This window comes from Sparus aurata, chromosome 17, assembly GCF_900880675.1.
Source record: "Sparus aurata chromosome 17, fSpaAur1.1, whole genome shotgun sequence".
In the NCBI taxonomy this organism is placed as follows: Eukaryota; Metazoa; Chordata; class Actinopteri; order Spariformes; family Sparidae; genus Sparus; species Sparus aurata.
Genome location: NC_044203.1, coordinates 20,281,332 through 20,303,757, shown reverse-complemented (window position 1 = coordinate 20,303,757; position 22,426 = coordinate 20,281,332). Strand labels below are relative to the sequence as shown.

The 22,426-nt window shown below is 43.0% G+C and overlaps 2 protein-coding genes across 8 annotated transcripts in view; both read left to right on the top strand.

Annotated features, from left to right (window-relative positions):
• Window positions 1–534: 534 nt before the first annotated feature.
• LOC115566833 (E3 ubiquitin-protein ligase NHLRC1) lies at window positions 535–2,561 on the top strand. The gene has a single exon (XM_030392853.1). The coding sequence runs from the start codon at window positions 759–761 to the stop codon at window positions 1,989–1,991; it is 1,233 nt and encodes a 410-aa protein (XP_030248713.1). The 5' UTR covers window positions 535–758; the 3' UTR covers window positions 1,992–2,561.
• Window positions 2,562–3,440: 879 nt separating this feature from the next.
• kif13a (kinesin family member 13A) overlaps window positions 3,441–22,426 on the top strand; it is a 44,012-nt gene continuing 25,026 nt past the window's right edge. For 5 of the 7 annotated variants that reach the window (XM_030393534.1, XM_030393532.1, XM_030393536.1 and 2 more), the window contains exons 1-5: window positions 3,441–3,852; window positions 4,116–4,206; window positions 17,301–17,313; window positions 19,371–19,431; window positions 21,078–21,170. In XM_030393534.1, the coding sequence (XP_030249394.1) occupies window positions 3,798–3,852; window positions 4,116–4,206; window positions 17,301–17,313; window positions 19,371–19,431; window positions 21,078–21,170 (313 nt within the window). In that variant the 5' untranslated portion in view covers window positions 3,441–3,797. The remainder of the gene's footprint in view (window positions 3,853–4,115; window positions 4,207–17,300; window positions 17,314–19,370; window positions 19,432–21,077; window positions 21,171–22,426) is intronic. The other 2 variants (XM_030393537.1, XM_030393535.1) reach the window with 1 other exon arrangement.

Below are 22,426 nucleotides of genomic sequence, written 5' to 3'. Positions count from 1 at the left end.
TTTTATTTCTCAATAGATCTATAATTTGTTTTTACCATTACATCCACTTAAGTTGGAGGCTGTTAACAATAGGAAATCATGATCAACCTTGCTTGACCCCTCAAGAGCGCCGTGCTGCAGCAAAGGAGTGCCGGATTGGCTGACTCAAGCACAGCCTGTCTGGGATCAGATTTCACTCGCTCTGCACACCATGAAACTCAGACTGAAATAGCTGCCTCGTGCTGACCTATAACAAGACGTATTTGAAGGTACCGTCGATGTCCCTGCGAATAGAACAGCAATGCCATGTAGTCCTAAACATGAACAGTGGTAGCAGAGATACATCTACAGAGTTACCTGCAGCTGTCACATGTGAGTGCTCAGGCACACCATTGTGACACGTTTCTATTTTAATACATATAAAGTAAGCAAATTTGTTTTAATGCTATTTACTTCCGCTGTCTGTTTTTAAAACATGACAGGGGATTTAACCAAGTAACCTCCCCAGCTTGTGTGTACGTCGATTTCCAGACGAGGGCAGCAGAGAGCCTCAATGTTGAGAAAAAATGTCACGTGACCTGTTGGGCCTAGAGCACAGGACATGAGTGTGTTGACAAAAATGTTGCAGTGCTCTGCCTTCATATCCTCTTCATCATTCTCGCTATCATCTCTTCAAATCAGGGGTCTTTCTTTTTATTGGTTTCCTGAAACTCCTGCAGCCTGTGTCGGCTGACTGAACAGCCTCAGTAGGTTTCAAAAATCATCAGGATATTCCGGTCATGGCCAAGAGTCCTGGCTCCCCGAAGAGTCCTGTTGGGATTCTGAAAGAGATCCAGATCAACTTGCTGGAGTGTAAAGTCTGCTTCGAGAAGTTCAGCACTCAGCAGAGGGAGCGCAGACCACAGAACCTTTCCTGTGGCCATGTACTCTGTCTGGAATGCATCACGGCCCTGTCCCACCCTCTCCTGAGGAAGCTGGAGTGCCCGTTCTGTCGGCAGCTGTGCAGCGTTGACAGCACCTCCCACTGCCAGGTTCTTAGTGACCTGCAGGAGCTGCTGTTCCATTGGAGTCCCACATCCTCTGCTCCTCCAAACAGGGCCAAGAGAAGCTTTGGCTTGGCTGCAGGTCTGACATCCACAGCTCTGCACCTCTGTGCAGTTTTTGGTGGATGGGGGACTCTCATCAACCCCACTGGGATAGCTGTTTTGGGGTCCGCAGGGACGATAGTGGTGGTGCATGATGGAGAGAAGAGGGTGGTGGTATTCAGTCCACAGGGCAAGGAGCTGCACAGTTTTGGACAAAGAGGACGTGGCAGTGGGGAGATCTGTTATCCAGTGGATGTGGCGGTGACTCCCTGTGGTTACATGGTGGTGACGGATGCAGGAGATAAAGCTGTGAAGGTTTTCACTTCCAGGGGAAACCATGTGTTGACAGTCAAAGACTCCTTCCACATGCCCTGGGGTGTGGACACAGACAGCGGTGGGCACATCCTGGTCTCAGACGTCCAGGCCGGCACCCTGTCCCACGTAAAAGTGGACTACACTCGCGGCCTCATCCTGGAGCATCAGACAGCCATTTCAGACCTGCAGAGTCCAAAAGCAGTGACCTGCTGTCAGGTGACTGGGAACACTGCAGTGATGGAGCATTTACCCGATGACCAACTTCCACCACACAGGCACCAACGCACCAGGCTGAGAGTGTTTTCAAAAGACTTCCACCTCCTTTATGAGACGGACAGTTTCAGCCTCTCCCTGCAGTCCTCAGTGAGGCTGAACATGTCCGGCGTTGCATTCGACAGAGATGGAGATGTGATCGTGATCGACTCCGATCAGGGGATGATTTGGAGTTTGGGGAAGCTCCAGAATGGACCGGCCTTGACTCCTCTGGTGGGAGACCACCTCATCCACCCAGCTGGACTGGTGTCACTGAACAACACGCTGATTGTTCTGGACAGCGGAGATCATACAGTGAAGATGTATTCTGCTAAATCTGATACTGGGCCCGTCATATAGCTCAGTAAGAAAAGGACTAGAATAGCCTGTTTGAAATGTAGTTTATCATATTATAGAGTCAGATAATACCATTGACACTTTGACACTGAAACTAATAATTATGACTATAACACAAGATGTGGTTTAGGTTACTGTATGCTTTGTTTTGCACATTATGAAATCAATGTATGTGAAGAATTAAGACAGAATATATGTTGTGCAATAATGTCAGACTAATGTTTTTTGTATATTGTCAATGTCCCAGCTTTTAATAATAAAATTGTGTTATTTATTAAAACATAGCTGGTTTCCCAACCAGTGGGTCCCAAGAATAATCTGAGGGGTCACGAGAAGATTAAAGGGGTTCAGAAAAAATATATGAATAAAATATATGTGTTACATTAAAATCATCTTCATCACAATAAACAGAAGAATGATTGAAGTGATTTGAATACATGTTATTCTGTATTGTGATTGTTGCATCTCATGTTTTTCACTATCTTGTTATTTTGTATGGCTGCTACCTTGGCTGAGAACTGATTGTCAATGGGATTCCTGGTAAATAATAAATAAAATACTTTTTTTCTGTTTTTTTTTTTTTTTTTTTTTTTCTATACTGGATAGTTTCAACTTTTGGGGCTAAACAATGGAAGGGGGACAATAAAAATCACTCTTGGTTTAACTGCTCACAGTTCATGTCAATGAGGCCGTAAACCTGTGATGACAAGTCGGACAAACAGAAATAACTTCATCGTCATGGGGTCTTCTGTAAAAAGTGAAAGTCAAAAGTAGGAATAGTACTTAAGTAAAAGTCTTAAAGTGTCTGATATCAAATGTATTTAACTATCAAAAGTACACGTAAAAGTGAATCATATATGTGTTTGTTGTATTCATTCACTGAGAGCAGTTCACACCACACAATCGACAGTCGCACATTATGCATTTTTGAAGGTCCGCAAAGGTCACGGTGAGTGTGTGTGTGTGTGTGTGTGTGTGTGTGTGTGTAATAAACAAATAAACAGGAACAGTTTTGGGTGAGGAAAGAAAAATGGGAATATTTTCTAAAATATGTGTGATTTATACAAACATATAAATAGAAATATCAAGGAGGGAGGTGAGGGACACTTGGACTCCTGCCCTCAGTGTTCCCGAAACCATGTCTCCGGCCCGGTCTGCTGTACAACATAACACAAGTGTTTAATAATATCTTGGCCTTTTATAAATTTCATTTTGATTATTGAAAACATAAACAATAGCTAAAACAATTAAAAGTGTGTGTGTCAAGAGAGACAGACTTACAGAGAGACAGAGTTTACACTCCCTCTCTCTTTTTTTTTTTCTTTTTTAAAAAAACCTTGTGCTCATTATTGTGTTTTTTTAAACGACACTCATGTGTGCATGTTGACCATGTTGTCAGACACACTCTCTTCTCTCCTCCACCGGGGTTATTTCCCCCCCGACTAGCGGCGCGCTGAGTAAACCCTCTCCCCCTCTCTGGCACAGCCGTCTCTAGTCTGCCAGAGGATAGCAGTCGTGCTCCCAGTGGAAGATGGCGGTGGGGATGCTGTCTGGGGCTGGAGCACAGTGCTGGATTTGCACTAAAAGCGAACCCGGATGGATATAAAGGAGGAAGAAAAAGGAAAAAAATGAACATATTCCCGTGTCTTCTCCTCGAGGTGTGGACTCGATCGGGGTTGTTTAACTAAAGTCCGTCGTTCGGGGCAGAGATCCGGCGGCTTCTCGTCGGGGACTCACAGACTATACATCGATAGCTCGGCGCACAGACAGCAGGGGTGGGAGAGGAAGAAAAAAAAAAGTGGACAAAAAATGTCGGATACAAAGGTAAAAGTTGCGGTGAGAGTCCGGCCCATGAACCGCAGGGGTAAGTGTGTCTCTACAGCCATGATTTTCTGTGTGCACAACTCGCATTTTCCTGTGTCTTGCTCGGATTCATGCTACGTTATCATAAACTTTTTGATTTCTTCGCCATTGCTGCTCCCAGCTTGTGTTATACGAGCCCGGAGTCAACCTTGAGCAGCCTCACAGTTTTGAAGAAAGTCGGGATTTTTTTTTTCATTAGTTGTGTTTTTACTTTTCACACCCCCGCACTGAGCTTCACTCTCCCAACAAACTTCCTCTCTGCAGAAATTGAACTGAATACAAAATGTGTCGTGGACATGGAGGACAACCAGACAGTCCTGCACCCACCACCTTCCAATGGAAAAGGAGAGAGCAGGTAAACAAAGCTGAAAACACAGCCAACAAAGTGTGTGTGTATGCAAACACTGTAGCAAGCATTAAGATGGAGTGAGAATGCTGTAGCTGAGGCATCTTTTGCCTTATTATGGTGAGTTAAAAGGGGAAATGTCTCAGCAGCGCACTCATGGGGGCTGTGGGTGTTTTGGAAATGTCTCTTAAGAAAAAATTAAGAAATAATGCAGACTGCACCCAACAACTTCATCCCCTCTCTGGTTTGTGATAGAGCAACAGTGACAATCCAAGGTTAGCATCCTGGAATCGCATGTCTGGAGCTCAGATGTCAGAAAACACATCAGAACATAAGGCAGCATGAGCCTGACAGACAGCGATTAGGGTGAAGTTCCCACACGACACACTTCTGCACTTGAATACAAACTATTCCTTCACATTTTAAATGCATCAGTGCTGCTGAGGACGTCATGTCTGTCACCCGCCCGCCTGCGACGTGATATTATGTTATGTCATTCATGTGAACTTTCCAACACTAACCACCGTAGCACAATAATACATGTGCACATGATGTATTACCCCTGCATATGTGATGTTGAAGGGCAAAAGAGGTGGTTGGTTTATTAGATGGAACGGATGAATGTCAAGCCTCAGGGTGACGCCGTAAATCTTTAGAGTCTGAACTAATTGAACTTTCATTTGGTGTCTTTGAGAAATGACAGGATGTTGCGCACTTTACGCCTTTCTTTCGCAACCAAAGGACAGCGAAAGCATCCTCTAGTGCCTCTTGCTGTCTTGCCTGCAGAGTGAAGGTCAGCAAAAAAAAAAAAAAAAAAAGAAAAAGCTGCAGTTTCTTGCTGGCTTGTGATCTGACAAGTCATCTGGAGCCACACAACATGCAGGCTTATGATGGCTGTGTGCTTGGGAAGTCATTCAGATATCGTGCCTGCTCGCAGCAATCAGAAATGCTGTGTTTCACTCAAATTTTTTCACTTTTTTTGCGCCCGAGTTGTTCGCTCTCCTCTGCTGTTGGTGTCACACATGATTAAACTGCTGACCTGATTCCCCGCAGGCGGCAATGAATCTAAAAAGATGCTCATTGAGGGGAAAGAAAAAACGCAAGACCGTTTGTTTTTTTCTTTTGATTTATCACTCTAACGACGTTATTTCTGACTATTATTAAAAAATGGAAACCTCTGTTCTGGATGCAGTGTGAGTAAAGTCGAGTCATGTGAGGCGAACACAATGCACCGTCAAGGCTTTCCTCGTGGCCCACATCCAGCCTTGTTAAAGTGCAACACTTTCTCTGCTGCGCCATGTAAACCAACAGTCAGCATTAAATGGTAATGAGCCGGCTCCCCCCCGTGCAGCAGCCCAGGCTCCACACATTAACCTGTATTTAAGGCAATTATCAGTGCAGAGATTGCCACACAATGGCGGCGTTCCAGGCAATTAAACAAATCGTGCTCAAAGCGAACATACGTGAAAGGTACGACACGTAACGACAGAATGAAAAGCTGTCCAGAGTGAGGGGTCAGAGGATGTGAGTGAAGTGTACAGAGGTTCAGGGTGACCACTCCTGGAGGATTTTTCTCAGTTAAGTGATAAGTATTTGGAGCTACCTGTTGCCATGCTGCCACAACACAAACACATTTTCATTCAGGGTAGGTTCCCTTATCTGATGTAGATGTCGGTATCAGTCATACAGAGATTCCTTTCCTGGACGATGAGTTCAGTGTTTCCAACTTCTGCTGGAATTCACTGCAACACAGTTTATCAAAGGTCCTTTTTAAAATCTATTCAACCTAGTTTTAAAATGGCACCTTTTCCTGCTTCCTTATCAAGAATTCCAGATATGCATATGCAAAATATATTATTGATAACATTCAGCCACACAAACACTGTAAAATTGGCAATTCTCAATCAGAACAATGTTTTTAAGGAAAAGAGCTATTTTTATGCTTCGGCTTTCTACAAGCTCCTTAAAAAGAAAAATGTTACATCTACTTAAAATTTTTATCAAATGTTGTTATTTAACTTCTGGACACATGACATCTCCCGCTTCACTGAGAAGTCCATGCTCGGTGTGTGTGGGGCTTCAAGTTTTACACATCACACTCGTATAAGCTGAATATTCAACCAGGATTGGCCTCCATACTGTTTGTGATGTCACAAATTAGACCAGTAGCCCCGCCTTTTAAAATCAGATTTTCATTGGTCACAGAGATATTTAAACGTTTAGCAGACGAACGTGAAAACAGCCTTCTCGTGTCAAACTCTGCGCATTCTTCATCTTAGTGAAGCTTAAACATTCAACTGTTGGAGAAAGATGACAGGCATGTGTTTGACTGCAGGGGGACTTCACGTTGCTGCAAAGTGACTGCGGCCTCGAGCAGTTTCGGTTCAGTTCGGTTTTATTATGTCACATCTCTTCTCTATAGTGTAGTCCAGCCATATAATTAGTTGTTAACATTTCAGTGCTAGTTCTGTGTGTGTGTGTGTTTTGGGTCTATGTGTTTAGGCTGCCATGGTTTTTCTTAAACCATATAATTTTCCTTTGGGCTGCTTGTGGAGCCGCAGAAGGGGATACCCTGCTCGCTAAGACTTTGCCTTGTTTTGAGGACACCTGTTCCTGTGTGTTGGAAATGTGTCAGATTTAGTGGGTATTAGCATGCCAAATATGGCTGCAGGGCCGCGATCATGGGAACCTTTTTTTCTCTCATGGGAACACTCAGGCACAGCCTCAGAAAGGAAACAGCAATAATAGATATTTTTGTGTAGACACATCTGAGATAAATTGAACTCTGGGTTATTCCCTGCGCTGTGGATTTCGAAACAATGAGAAAAAAAGACACATTTTGGACTGGACTTACTCTAGTTTTGCTCAATTCCTAGAGATAATAGATATGACTTCAGTCTGATGAAATGAAGTCTCTCGTGGGGTGGACCTGGAGCTGAAAACTTTCCAGATTGTGCCTGTATTTATAATGAAGTTATGTAGAGACCACACAGCACCATGAAAAAATAAAAAAAACATGCAAGTCACCTAAAGAATTGGGAGAAATATAAGGCATTTCCTTTGATCGCTAAGCCTCATTCTTTGCACCGCTGAGCATTATAGCAACACTCGTGACCCACAGCCCCCCCCCCCCCCCTCCTATTTCCATGAGAAAACGAACAATAATCTCAGTGGTGGGCAAAATGAAACATGGATTGTGACTTGAGGGCGACAGGTTAAGTTTCCTAAGTCTTATCTTTCATCTGCCTGTGTTGAGTTGGCACGAGTGGTATATTTGAAATGGGAATCTGGGAAAAGCAGTTTTTGTTTTCACGCGCCAGACTCCTTCGGGGGTTTAGACACAATGAAGGTGGGGGTGGAGAGGCAGAGAAATACCTGAGGCTGCCGTCTGCACCGGGGATGAGTGGTGGAGCTGACAAGAAAATACCCTTCCACTCACACAATGGGGCCGTATTACATCTATCATGCCCCAGCACGTCCGTCAACATGCAACAATTGAATACAGGACCATCGAGTCTTGGAAAAGTTTTTTTTTTTATGTAAACCCCTTTTTCTGGGTGTTTCACCTTAAATACACAGAGTTATGTGAAAACCCAAAAGCTAACCACGGCTGACTTTTTACAGAGGCGGACAGGAGACTAGTTTCTGTCAGAGAGAGCTGCTGTCTTTGTGGTCGTCTCATTGTAGCTGACTTAAAACGTGTGTTTTTAAAAACATTTTTGACTAAGGATGTCTCTTAACTTTAGTGTTCTTTTCCTCCGGGCCACCGTTGCTCTGCAGGCGAGCATTGCAGATGATCAGTGGAAGGATGTCTTTATCTGATAGTGTCTGTAACTAAGCTTGTAATTTCCGCTCTAATCTCTTCCTTATCACTAATGGTTAGAGCAGCTCAGTTGGGTTTATCTCCGCTTGTCTCGGTTATCTTGCTTACTTGGATATTGCGGATATTGGGCTTCAGTTAAAACGTCAAACTTTTTCGGAGGGTGCTAATTATTCTGTGCCGCCATATTTTTAAATTGTCCTGGACGCATATTTTTTTTAATACAGTCAGAGAAGCCTAGCATTTGGTGAGTAGGTGCTCCAAAAAGTTATTCAGAATCCTAGGATGTAAAAGATATGGTCTAAACTTCTGGGAAATGTACTTAATCATTCGAGAAGATTGATACCATGCTCATGTTTGTATGATAAATCTATAAAGCTACAGCTGTCAGCTGTTTAGCTTAGCATAGCTTAGCTTAGCTTAGCGTAAAGACGAAGATTGGAAACAGGAAAACAGCTAGCCCATCTCTGCCCAAATGTAACAAAAATAATTTATATGTTGGATATCATTTACAAAGTTTCAAAGACCACACTATTAAATCATTGTATCTCCCTTTCTAGTTTGCTGCGGTCTAAACCGGATGTTAGCAGGTTCAGCATCTGGAAGTCTCTGGTGCGCATTTTCCGTATCCAGCTTAATACATCCATGAGCTAACTTAGCTCAAACGGTCCATCACACGACCCCTGAAGAGCCAGGCTGGCTGTATCCCCATTTTTCCAGTGTTTGTGCTAAGCTAGGCTATCCACCTGCTGGTTGTAACTTCATATTTAGCGTACAGTTGTATAAGCCTTCTCACGTAACTCATACATAACATATGTATTCTGAACTATTCCTTTAAATTTGGTTGCACTACAATCTGTCCCTGGTGACTGCCATAGACAAAACACAATGTGGTCAACATGTGTGTTGTTAAGCCTTTACAGATAGACTCTAATGCTGTCTGTTTGTTTGTTAGCCTGAATGATACAAAGCTGTCAAAGACACAAATAGGTGTCGAGTAGACACGACAGTCTCCTTCGTAGTTCAAGGTTTGGAGGTAACTCCCAATTCACACTTTCTCCCAACTAGCACATGACCAAGTGTCATCATGGTTTCCAAAACAAGCCTTTACTGAATCACAATGCTGCCTTGTCCAATGGCTGCCCCCAGGAATGTTCTCTTTGTCGTTCCATGTTGCTCCCTGTGTGCCGATAATCAACCTTTCCATTCAGTAAGATGTGTTCTCAGAGTTAGATGGCCTAAATTACGCATTATCAGCCCAACTTTTCTCTTTAAAGCTGTGTTCATGCGTGTCATTGGGAGAAAGTGTTGTGTGTCGCTGATGGAGCGATTGCATTCCCTCCAGGACCGGTGCCTGTTTGTTTAGAGGGTGGGACTTTGTTTACATCTTGATCCGGAATGGAGAAAAGATGGCGTCCTCCCTCTGTGTCAAGCCTGTGCCTCATTAATCTCAGATGTGGCTTCTCATTCTGAGGGCAGCCTATGTAAAAATCCTCTTTCAGACTTTCTTCCATAATGAATCTGGTTTTCCTCGTTTCATGATTCTCTCAGGCGAGGCCTTTTTGATGTTTTTTGAAGCCGACTTGTTGTGTTTACATGAATTTAATTTCATGGTGGGACAGGCTTATTGTGGACACACTTTCAGTCTCGTTCAGGGGAAGTGGAGCCAGGCAGGATTAACAAAAGCTTAAAAAACAAGTTTCTTGCTTGTCTCTGTTTGCAAAGAAATATTCCGCTCATTAGATCTCATTATGTTCAAGCACATATTGAATGTAACCATCTAGTCAGCATATTTCTCTTCACATTAAATTAGATTTACATGTTCTGCACGTCGTGAGCATGCTCACTCTTGCCTCTCACTCACTTGCTGTCTATTGTCCTCAGGAGCCACATGGCACATGTGTGCAGATAAGTGACATTTAGCAAGGCGGCAGGGTCAAAGGAGGTGTGTTCTGGTAGTAAATGTGTCACTTCGATTCCCCCTGGGGAGGAAGGCTCGCCATATTGAACAAATTGATGAACTTCACTTCTCTCTGGCTTGTTTGTTGCCTTTGAAACTAACCAGATTTAAGGCTTTATGCGGTCAGGATACCTCTCTGCGGCCCACAGCCTGCTGACCCAGCTTGTCACTGTGGTGTCAGAAATGCCAGGGAGGATTAAATTAGACCCTGCCCGCATCATATGTTGTGTTGTTGTTAACATTTGTTATGGAAACTCCACACAGAAGTCGGTGTGAGCATCATGTGTGCTGCTGCTGATGGCAGTGCTCTTCATTATGGCTGTTTTTGAGATCCTGAGCTTGGCATTCATATTGGAACTTTGACTCATGAGGCTGTCTCGCCTCCATGTTTACCACGGTTGCTTAGCAACAGCAGTCGGAGTTATGTTGATGACCTAACGAGAGATATCCCCCAGACACCCCGAATATTTTCAGAGGAAGCTAATTTTAGGACTTAGGACAATGACAGATTAAGTTTTTTTCACGAAGGCTTAATCAGCCAAGACAAGTGATGGAACTAAGGACATTTACTCAATTACTGTACTTAATTACACTTTCCAGGTACTTGTGCTTTATGTGAATTTATTTATTTAGTATAATACTCCATACTTCGACTTCACTGCAACACAGGGACACACTAAACTGTTTAATCCAATCTGAAAGGCGTAGTTACTATTTACTTTTTCCAGATATAATTGTGTTTAATAAAAGACTTAATCGGTAGTTGGCCTGCTTTGAGGCTTGTGACCGCTTACAAAGAAGCAGTTTTCTAGCTGGTTCTCCTTCTCATGATTCAGATGTCTGTGAGTTGCTCTAAACACGTCACATGGTTTCATTTGAATAACTGTTCAAATTATCCAACATTTCACAAAAATGCAAAATGAAAATTGAAAAAGAATGACGTTAAGTTAAAACAGATTTTTGCAGCAGAATCTCACAAGCCCTCAGATTTATCTTGTGAGCCTTTGGAGGAGCCTGACTGTTCGAACCACAGCACTAAACTACCAATCTGTATATAAAGTACTTAAAAGTAGCTCCTCCTCCGTCAGCTACAACTGTAGAATGCTGCCAACACACTGATGCGTTCGTATTAATATGTAATTCATTATGAAATATATGTCAGCAGTGGCTGTTTTAACACTTTAAATAAGATAAGATGATAATACTTTTAGGCTTTTACTTAAGTAGGATCTTGAATCAAGGTCATCAAATAATGACACTTTGTGTTGGTCGGTCGGACCGGCCAAAATCCGAAAGTGTCATTATTTGACAAACTATGAATGAGTCTCAACAATCATCTGTTTTAAATACTGCACCAGTTCCGGTACTTGATCGGGTATCAAGGAGTACCATACATTCCGGACTATAGAACGCACCTGAATATAAGCTGCACCACCTAATTTTTAAGTAAAAAAAAAAATGTGTACATATATAGGCCGTACCTGACTATAAGCCGCAGGTGTCCACGTCTGCTCTCTGTGTGTTCACCCAGTCTTCAAGAACGTTTTCAAGTTCGGGCCATCTGCTTTAATTACCTCTGAAAGCTTTTGTCGTCTTTTTGCATTGAGTCAGTTCTTCACGCTGCCGTCTCCAACGTCTCTCAAGCTTACGTGCAGCAGCTCTGTTTCCTTCTTTGACAGCCAGTTCAATTGCCTTTAACTTAAAAGCTGCATCATATGCATTTCTTCGTGTGTTTTCCATGATTAGGGTGTGCGCATGATGCACAAAATTACTGGTCAAAACACAAACTAGCGTCTTCCTCGGCGCATTATCTCTTCCACTTGTCTGTCTCGCTCTTGTGCTTCCTGCTAGAGCGCCCCCTGGAGGCCGTTAGCCCGTAAAGATCTATAGATTAGCCGCATCATATTATAGGCCGCAGGGTTCAAAGCGTGGGAAAAAAGTAGCGGCTTATAGTCCGGAATTTACGGTATGTGTGCTTATGAACTGATCCATGGCACATAATATTTTAGACCATAAAAACCCTGCTACCTTTAAGCAGTGTCCTGTATACCTGTATGTAAGATTTTTTACTGCACCCATAGCCAATATCCATGAACAGCAAGTGATTTCTGTAACTTGAAGCACATGTGATACTGTGTTTTTCTTTTTTCTCACCACACTAGAATCTGATTTACAAGCTCAGGTGTGGGAATCAGTAACATCTCTTTGACATAACTTGTTTGTGTGGCAGAAGTCACAGCTGTCTTGGTAGCTTGGATCAACCCTGCAGGTCTGTTTCTGTCATCAGCAAGACAAACTTCCCTCAGACCTTTTTTTTTTAAATAATTTTAAACGTCCTTGTATGTAAACCTCTGACTTCAACCACTAGTCACGTTTACTTTCAGTTCACCCGTGCCAGTAAAAGTGACAGCGGGCCGGAGAATGTAACATTAGCCTGCATGCCTCCTCGGAATCATCTCGAGTGTTATTGGTCAGGGAAGAGAGCCACCCCCCTCTTACTGCTGCAACTCGGCACTTGGCATTTTCCTGCTCTCTCCTCTCTGTCTGTCTGTCTGTCTGTCTGTCTGTCTGTCTGTCTGTCTGTCTGTCTCTGCGCAGCAGGGTGACCTCTGCTTTGAGTGGGTGGGGACCGGCGTGTTCAGTTCTAAACATACTGGAAGACCATCTGAAATGTTAGCTTGCTGCCTGTGAGAGCACAGTGTGCTGTAACCCAACACTCTCTCTCTCTCTCTCTCTCTCTCTCACACACACACACACACACACACACACACACACACACACACACACACACACACACACAGCCCTGAACATTGTGTTTGGCTCTGGAGCTTATTGAATCGTAATTGTCTGCAGCATGTCTACAGCCAAACACGGAAAGAGTCATATGTGCAGTTAATGGAGGTTAAAAGGGTGGGGGAGGCATAGTTTTAGGCAAAATATGAAGAAGAGGAATTTAGATCTATGGGTGATGTGCCAGGAAAAAAACATTTGTGTAAGTGTGTGTGCATGCAGGGCTGATGGACACTGTGAGTGTCATCTCAATGGGGGGTCAACCTCATCCATGTGTTGTGCATACTGCATTTGAGCAGCAGGTTTATATCATCAGAAACTCCTGCAAAGCCTGATGAGACTGTCATATTTGTCATACTTTGGATAATGGGGGAGCTGTGGCATGTGCGCTTCTAAATTTGGATGCATGTCTTTTCATTTTAATTTGAAACTCATTTTCTGGGGCTGTCGAACTGTGATTTCAGAGTATAAGAACACTTCCATCATCCTTAGTAGCTAATTTGAACCAGTCTGCTCCAGAATCTGTAAGGTGAATGAAATAATACATAAAAAAATCTGATAATCTGTTTTTCTGATACTTCTGTGAGTGTCCTTTTTTTTAAGGATAGATAGATGCTTCAGTGGGTGGATGATCCTTAATCTGGTGTGTTGCCTACTGGGCTAGAAGAGCGCAGTTTTCGGTGGCATAATAACCCAGTGGCCTTAATCCGGCTCCGTAACCGCAGGGGGGAATCCACTGCTGCTCTCCCACTTGCCATACCTTCCTTTTCGGCACCAGCACACAGGGGTCTGGCACAGAAAGATGCCACCCTTCATGTGTGATATGAGGGAATCTGACCCTCAACGATGGCAATTTAAGGGGATACTTCATACTAAAAGTGATCAGAAAAAAGGATTTTATAAAGAAGAATCCAAATGTGCCGCTCTAATCTGTCTGGCATGACACAGGATCAGCACAGAGTTCGAAAATCATAGTAGTGTGACAGGCCACTTCCTCCCTCGGCCAAGTTGAAATCATTCATGGGTGCCTTGGCATCAGGTAGCTGGAGGCGTGGGAGCCAGAGCGTGCCCTTGATGACACACACATTAAGGCCTGCAGGACCAGCCCCCCAACATGTCTGCAGCGTCAGCCTGCATCTGCCTCTGAGGAGGGAGGAATCTGATGCTATCTGGCACTTCTGTGCCATACATTTGTGCCCTACCCTTGTTCAACCATAACACAGCCATTAATAAGCCCTCAAGCCATGACTTGACATGCACGCTGATTATTAAGAAAACAGCCTGCGGGCTTCATGCGTGATTCATCCGGAGCTGCACTGTAGAGCATTTGTGACCGAGCTGGCACTGGCTACCTTTCTTAACCAGACTGATGTGAAATAAGATATAGTAATCTCGACCTAATTAATCATGTGTGATCATTGTTTACTGCATTGCAGCTGTTTTCAAGTCAAAACTCCCAAGCTTACTGGGGTTCCAGCTTTATAACAGTGAAGTTTTTATGTCTTTTCTTTGTCATATATGATAGAAATACATCCCTTTGGGTATTAGAAAGCGGCTCAGACAAATCAAGAATTTTGAGAACAAACCGTAATACCTTGGAAAATTCAGGATTTTTTTATAATATCTACCAGTGATAAATGCTGTAACATCAGTGTGAATACTGAAGGCTTTATACGACCAAATGCAACCGTCGGATTCACTGAAAGAGAGGACGTAGCTTGCATGGTCTCTACAAGCAATGTACAAAATTGCTGAGAAGGGCTGAATTCTGTGCAGATTAAAGAGATTATGTCCAAAGCAGAGTGGGAGAACTGGAGCCTAATGTACTTTAACTTATTGAGGGGGAGGTCTTAACATTGTGTGAGGGGGAGGAGGTGAGGAAAGGCACCAGAACACTGTATAGAGTGTCAAATGATTTGTCAAATTAAAATTTTCAAACACAAATATGACATTAAAGTTTAAGTTTTGTATGGTTATATAAGCCAGTTTCTGAGGATGGGGGAGATGGATAAACCCACCATATAGTATAATAAAAAGTACATTTTGGGAATGAAAGGAATTCCTAATGAGACCATATGAGGAAAATGCAGCTCTCTGAAATCCTAAATATAGCCAGTTGGAAACAGTTCCCCCCATTGTCTTGTTCAGCATAAACTGTACATACAGTGTATGACATAATGAGTGAGAGCCTCCGAACCGCTGCAGCAGCCACAGAGTCCAGACTGCATGCATTCCATAACTGCACGTCTTTTGTCTCCACGTTTGATGTGTGTGTCTCTCTTTCCGGTCCAGCGTCTGTTGTCCTTTTGTTCTCCAGAGGGTTACATCTGTTCTCTGTCTCTGTCCAAGCTCTCCTCAGGGCTGTAGCTGCTGTCGGCCCATTTGTTATCATAACACGCTCATGTGTTCTGTTCATCTCCAACACCTCCACTTTTCAGCAATACTGAGAATCAGATGTATTTATTTATTTTTAATCTTTCAAGTTGACATGCATGAACCTCACGATTTGATTAGATTCGAAAGTTGATTTCAGAGATTTTAAAAACATAGTGTAGTTTTAGTGATCCATAATTAAAATAAACAGATAATTTTACTTCCATTGTCTTTGCTCAGGCTTAGCCATCGTCGCTAAAACTTTAAAAGTAGCCTAACCCAGTGACGCATGCGTCGTACGTCTGTTGGGTCTTACAAAATCGATACAAGCCATCATAATGGTGAGAACTGGGTTTTACATATCAGGTTGTTGACTTTTCTGAGTCAGGAGAGTCACAACACATGTGCTCACTGCTGTCTAAAGCTGACACTTATCTCACAGCTCCTCATGGACTTCCCCTTTCTGCTCCGCAGCGTAGAGGGCCCCGACTAGAGGACGGGGCCCGGCTGCAGTCTTTGTCTGCTATGATTAAGACCAAGTCACAGTGGCCCAGATTCAGATTCAGGGTATGAACCCAAAACGAGGCCCTCTTTTTTTCCTCGCCTACCCACTAACTGTCTATTCTGTCCCTGACTATAATGAGCTCGAGCACAGTTATGGCTGGGTTTAGTCCTCAGAGGAAATCACTTCATAATTCAAACTTCTTTTTTTTTCCTTTAGTTGGAATCACATAATAGCAGCAGTTCACACAGTCATCTTTACTTAGATACCTTTTTTTTTTTTTTTAGAGTGATCCATCTTTTTGACATGTCACAGTATAATTATGGAGTACAAACAAAGAACAGAGGGTGTTTGAGATGAATTTAAAACATGAAAAAGAAGAAAAGAAGGGCATTTTGGGGAAATATGCATTTGGACTTCTCCCAAATTTCATGGAGAAGATGATTCCCTCCATTACAGTGATTACATAAATTATGTCCAGTCCTCTAAAGATGGGGTGTCTGGCTTGAACCATTCCTTTGTAATTGTTTTTCATCAAGCTACAGAAGTCTGTCCCAATTAAAAGTAATATTTGTTCCGATTATAATCAGTCAGTCAGTATAAATCTTATGCCAAAAAGTACTTTCTGACCACGATTCCTTTGAAGCTTACTTTCCTTTGTCATTTTTCATGCATGACATGAAAATGTAAGTGCAGACAAATATTCCTGCAGGTATTGTCAAACAGTTCTCCAGGCTTGCTGTTGTTGGTGACTCAGCTCAGTTTGTGTGAGACACTTTGGTGCAGTGTTTCAGGCCTCCTAAAGCAGCCGGCCCGGCATAAGTGATTGCGTGAAGGTGATGCCCACCTCTGACTCTGTGCCAGGAGGCGCCTTGCAGGAGGGATCTGCTGACTGCTGAAAGACGGGACTGTGACAGATGCAGAAGCGCCGGGCTGCTGTAGATGCTGCTGCGTCATACTACAACATGCGTGTGCTGTATTTTATAATAGCTGATTTGCAAAGATTTGCTTGGAGCTTTTGTGTCTGACTTCAATGTTACAGTTTTTCAGCCTTTGGGGAATCCCGTCTCCTGTTAAGAGAATAATCCTACATAACTTAGTGCCATATATATTACCCTTTTGTCCTCAGTTCCGGCAGCTGTGAATGCCGAGTGCGGCTTCCCCAACCTGGCCTCTCTGTTAAGTCCACGGGCATAAGAGCTATTTACTCAACAGAGTCAGTGGGACATTGAATCCTAAATCTCTTCCCTTCCTCACGCTCCGCTGGCCCAATTATGAACCCAATCACAGCAGCGGCGGTGGCACCTACCACCAGGAAACACCACTGTGTGGAAGCGAATGAATGAGTGAATGAATGAATGAGGGAAGGAGTGAATGAAGAAGTCACACCAGGAATTTGGGAAATGTAGACAGTTAGAAAGGGGGTCTGAGGTTTCATAGAAATATCAAGTTGTTTTGGTTTTTCAATGGTAAAAAGCTGTTTGTGTCGACTCAGACAATGGGCAGTTTCCTACTTTGAGCGGTGCAGCTGCATCTCACTCAGTCTGAACATGTTCTGACTGTTAAAATTCATCAATGCTAACCATGTTATTTCTTCTCCCTCTGTCTCCCCGTGGGTTTCTTCTGTTTATGATGGATCGCCCCTACAAATACAACAGGAAACAACCTAAGGTACGTACGTTTCATGCTACAAAAAACTGAGCTGAGGTGCAGTGTGGGCAGAGAAAGTTATTTTCGGTGCGAGAAGCCATCTGTAGTGACTTCTCGCTGACTGTCCTGGTATCAGAGAAGCAGGATGCTACACAGGCAACACTATTCCCCCGAGGGGTCCCGACAGCCATCCTGCACGGGTCGATCTACTGTTGTGGCGTTGTTTCTAGGGACATGATTGAGAGTGTTTTAGTAGTTTGGTTGGTCAGCAGGAGCCGGATAGATGTCCGTGTGAATGTGTCAGCGCTCTAAGATCTCGTGAACACCCACAAAGGCTCTACAATGAGAGAGGGATGAGCGCGGACACTGGGGCAGTGTGTGTGCGCATTCAAAGCTGCATTGTTGGAGTGCACCCCCACTTCCCCCCTTGACAACACGCTGGTGACTAGCTCAGAGATGTTTCACACACCAGGGACTGGGTTTTGTGCTCAGTGCACTCAGGCCGCTGATGGGACTGGGGAGAGTGTTAACGTGGGCCACAGGCGTGCGTGGTCTCTGGGGCCCATGAACCTGATTTACCCCTGTAATACCCGTCAGCTAGACAAGCACGTGGCTGTCTGCTAACTTATAGTGGCACTCAAATTCCCTCTCCCCCTCTCCCAGGGCAGGTTGCAGTCCAAGCACATTCGACCAGTTTTCATAAGAGAAATGACAAAAAGGGCATTGTGCTTTTCCGCTTCATCATTATTTGTACTGCTGATTAATAGTAATTGTCCAATCAAGAACAATTTGCTGCGCAGTCACACCCTCAGGCTGGACAGAGATGGACCAGAGGAGAATCAAGCCCTAGTTACCAAACCAGCCCTAATTGAGAATGATGGCACTTTTGTTCCTTTGAATGGCACCCACTCACTTGTGTGAAGTCACAAGAGGAGGTCTTGCTTTCAAAGCATCGAGTGATCTCAGTGCTTCCCATTCTGACTGTGCAACCAGTGGTTCCCTGGCCAATAGCCCTTATTATGATTAGAAAGGAGCTCAATTATTTGGGGTATTTGTGCAAGGGAAAGTGCTTTGGCAGAGCAGCAGGACTGCACTGAATGCCAGAAGTTGTAATGTGCAGCAATGTTGTGCTTCCACTGCAGGATGACATTGCAATCTTGAAAAAGTGTCTGAGCTGGGATAAGACTATAACAGTAGGAGTACAGTTACGTTATTCAAATATTACTCAGTTGCAAGTAAAACTATTGGTTTTAAGTACGTAAGTTGGTGAAGCTTTGAAGAACCAGTTTGCTTTTACGGAGAGCCACCGTAGGGTCACATCATTCAGTCTCCGTATACGTCATCAATTTCTCAGCATTGCTAGGAGCAGCTAAAAAATGTATATAACACATTTCTATATAATATTGTAACTTCTTTAAAGGATCATCTTGAAGGGGACCATTAGACTCATGGGTTTTTGAGCGGATTTGCAGCGTATACAGTAACAGGAGCTGGTCTGTCTGTGAGGAGTCGGGGTCCTTGGTGAAAGAGGCCACTGCTCCTCCCCAGAGAGCATCCTCTCTGTGTGTTGTCCATCCACAGCTTATGCAGGTGCCCGGGGGACACAAGGGTTCTCTGCTGCTGCTGAAGTCCGCGTTGTGAGACCCAGCGCCTAGGGCTGAGGGCTGAGAGCCAGCCTGCACTGCCGGGAGCAGCTACGGCCCCGTTTCCTTGGAGACAAGGGTCACCGGGTGCTGGAATTTCTTGTGGGGAGCGCTGACCCTGATTTATGAATTAATTTAACTCCAGCCGCTATGACAAAAACACGCATCAGCTAACAGTGGATTTGTGCAGACAGTCACGGCGCGGTCTTAACGAGCATTACCTCGAACAATGCTCAGTTAGACTTCATCTTGCTCACTCGGACAGGCTCAGTCCTGCTGATTTACTGCAGGGTGGCATGCTACAATACAGCACAATAAGCCTGTTTTTGTACTACAGAGGAACCACTGCTAAGAAAGATCAGGTTGTGTTTTGCTGTACATGCTCTGACAGGTGAGAACTCTGTGTTTACACTCCCTGTGCTGTCTCTTCTGCAGGTGTTCGCTTTTGACCACTGTTTCTGGTCCATGGATGAGTCCAACGTTCCCAAATATGCCGGTGAGTCATCAGTGCTGTGAAACTGATCCTTTACTCATCGCTAAAGAAGTCAAATCATGTCCCGTGTAAAGACCTGCTGAGCTCTGTGCAGCAGTAGTGCAGGGGAACACCCTACTTGATGGAAAATTGTTTTTGCATCATGCAAAGCAAAGCATGGTTTGTGTCTTTGGTCATTTGCATTACGAGTGAATCCATCAAGTCTTTACATTGTCTCAAAACAATACAATTATTACGGGGTTTGTGCAGAACTGCAACGAACACTATATAAGAATTTCAGGTTAATAATTTCATTTTGGGGTTACTATTAGAATAAGTTTAGAGGATTTAATGCTCAAAAAACACATCAGCTTTCTCGCTTTGTCTAGCAATGCAGCATTGTATTCCCCCTCTGTCTGAAATGCTCTGTTTTAGCTCCTGTCTCTTTAAGTCCTCTCCTCCTACATACACAGAATACACAGTCTGCTCTGATTGGTCGGCTCACACACGCCTGACCCAACACCACTAACAACAACAGAGCAACTGTGCTAAATTAATTTAACCCTATGTGCCAAACAAGCTGCTGGGCATGAGTTATACAAGTGTGGGACTGTGACGTAGTGTGATGTCACAAACTCACTGTTTTTTGCGGGAGAGAGGAGCTTCTGTTGGTGCGGACTTTGACCTTTTTAACTTTTGAGATATTTTACATGCACTAGATCCTTTATAAAACAAAAAATATATAAAGCACATTAGATCTCCTTTAATCGGTTGGTCAACTGAATGACCAACTATTTTGATCATCATGTTATCTTTCAGTCATTTCTTTTAGCAAAAATGTCAAACATTTGCTTGTTCTAGCTTCTTAAACGTAAGGATTGGCTGCTGTTCGCAAAGAAAATGAAGAGTCTTTGGGTTTTGGACTGTTGGAAGCGTGTTTCCCATTTTTTCCCATTTTATAAAAAAATGGATTAATTGATAAAATCAGCAGATCGATCAATATTAAGATATTGTCCTAGTTTTGCTTAAAATATATTGTAATCACTACTAATTAACAATTGTGTAATGAATACTGGACATTTGTATTTGTATCATGTTGTACTGATATAATCATCCACCAGTGTTTAATTCATCATGTGCCCACCTACATGGTGAATTAATTTTCCTCAGCCACCATTCTCTTCCTCTGTTATCTCTCTAATTAGCGCTGCCCTGAAAAGGTTACGGCTACAGTTTTTGTAACATCCATAGAAAAAGATGTCCAAGGAAGATTTACATAATAATCAACGTAGATATTTTCCTCATTGCAAATGTCGTGCTTACATCTGCTTTGTGCTGAACCGACAAGGCAGTCTGTTCAGTGAAGGGGCTGCCTCAAGGGCCCGGGCCACAGCTTTATTTAGCTCATTAAACAGCTGTCCCATTCAGCTGGAGCCCAACTGCGAGCAACACAAGAGATTTCTCTACACAGCCTGGCATTTTCCACCCGGCCAGACAGGAATCTCTCACCTTTCATGAATCGTAGTGTTCACTGTTACTTGTTTAGTAGCCCCTTCTCGATACGTTTCTCTGAATTAATTTCAAGAATACAGACCAGACAGCTAAGAATACTAACCGAATGTTTTATCTGTTTACATAATCTCCATGGTGACTGATTCCTTGTCTTAAAGGTCAAGAGGTGGTGTTCAAGTGCCTTGGAGAGGGAATACTTGAAAATGCATTCCAGGGATATAATGCCTGCATATTTGCCTATGGGCAAACAGGTAACTGAAAATCCAGATGAAATCTACATTGAGTCACTCTATGTGTTTTTTTTTTACTTTGTTAAGTCTTTAAGTATATTCGCAGGTCAACTTGTCTTGAGAGGTGTCCGTAGAAAAACTTTAAAACAGGAAGAACAGGAAGACTTGTATTTCTGATCACACTGGTGAATCACTTTACTTATATCCTTCCTCTCCATGAATCAAATTAGTTCCTTTATCCCGCTTCCTGCCAAAGAGGGAAACGCTTTGTAAAGAGACACACCTACTGAAAAGTTTGAAGAGAGGAGAAGAAATATTTCAGTGTTCAGTCACCTGATGAATGAGAAAAAAAGTTAGTTGTGATGGGAACCAGATATAAATGGTATTTAGGCTGAATTCTAAGCAGTATTAGTCTAATCAAGAAGTAGTTTGAGGGGATAGATAATAGTCAGTCGGTCATTCATCAACGAATTTGGTCCATACTGTCCAGTCAGTAATGGTTCTCAGACAGTGAATCTAAATGACAGTTGTTGTAAGCTGATTTATACTCTATCATCATGAGGTCAACATTTGTGCTGTTGACTCTTGACATTTTTTCTGCAGATTGGCTCAAAATGAATCAACAAGATCATTTCTGAAATAAAAAATGTGTTTTTATTTGTATAGTACTTTTCAAAAGATAGTTACAAAGTAATTCACAGACGTTCTTGGTTCCAAGAGGATGAATTTTAACTTAAGTGATCCCCGGACTTTTTCCCTAACACCATCATCAGGTCAAAACTTTTAAATGTGTCAAATGCTTTGCTTTATGACATAATAGCTGACACACGAATGTTCCTCCCATCATCCTCAGCCATAATTGTTGTTGTTTTAGGCTGATTAGCAAATGTTAGCATGCTAACATGCTAAACTAAGATGGTGACCATGATAAACATTTTTACTACCAAACAGCAGCGTGTTTGTATTGTCGGTGTCATTGACGCTTGTTAGCATGCTGACGTTAGCATTCAGCTCAAACAACCATCTTTTCTAAGTGCAGCTTCACAGGCAGCAGCTTGCATGGCTGTAGACTTTTTGTACTGTTTCAACATGTAGAGAATTTGTTATAACATGATCGGGACAACCATTTTTCTGCAGTTTAGTGAAATCATTTCTGATATCAAAATTTGAATTTTGCTTGTATATCACCTTTCAAAACATATACACAACAGCAAAATAAAAACAGAATCCAATAATGTTATAATAAAATCAAATCATTATTTTACTCTCCAATGCAC

Bases quoted from the DNA above. Each gene is read 5' to 3' on its own strand.
- LOC115566833 (XM_030392853.1), top strand. From the start codon at position 759: ATGGCCAAGAGTCCTGGCTCCCCGAAGAGTCCTGTTGGGATTCTGAAA.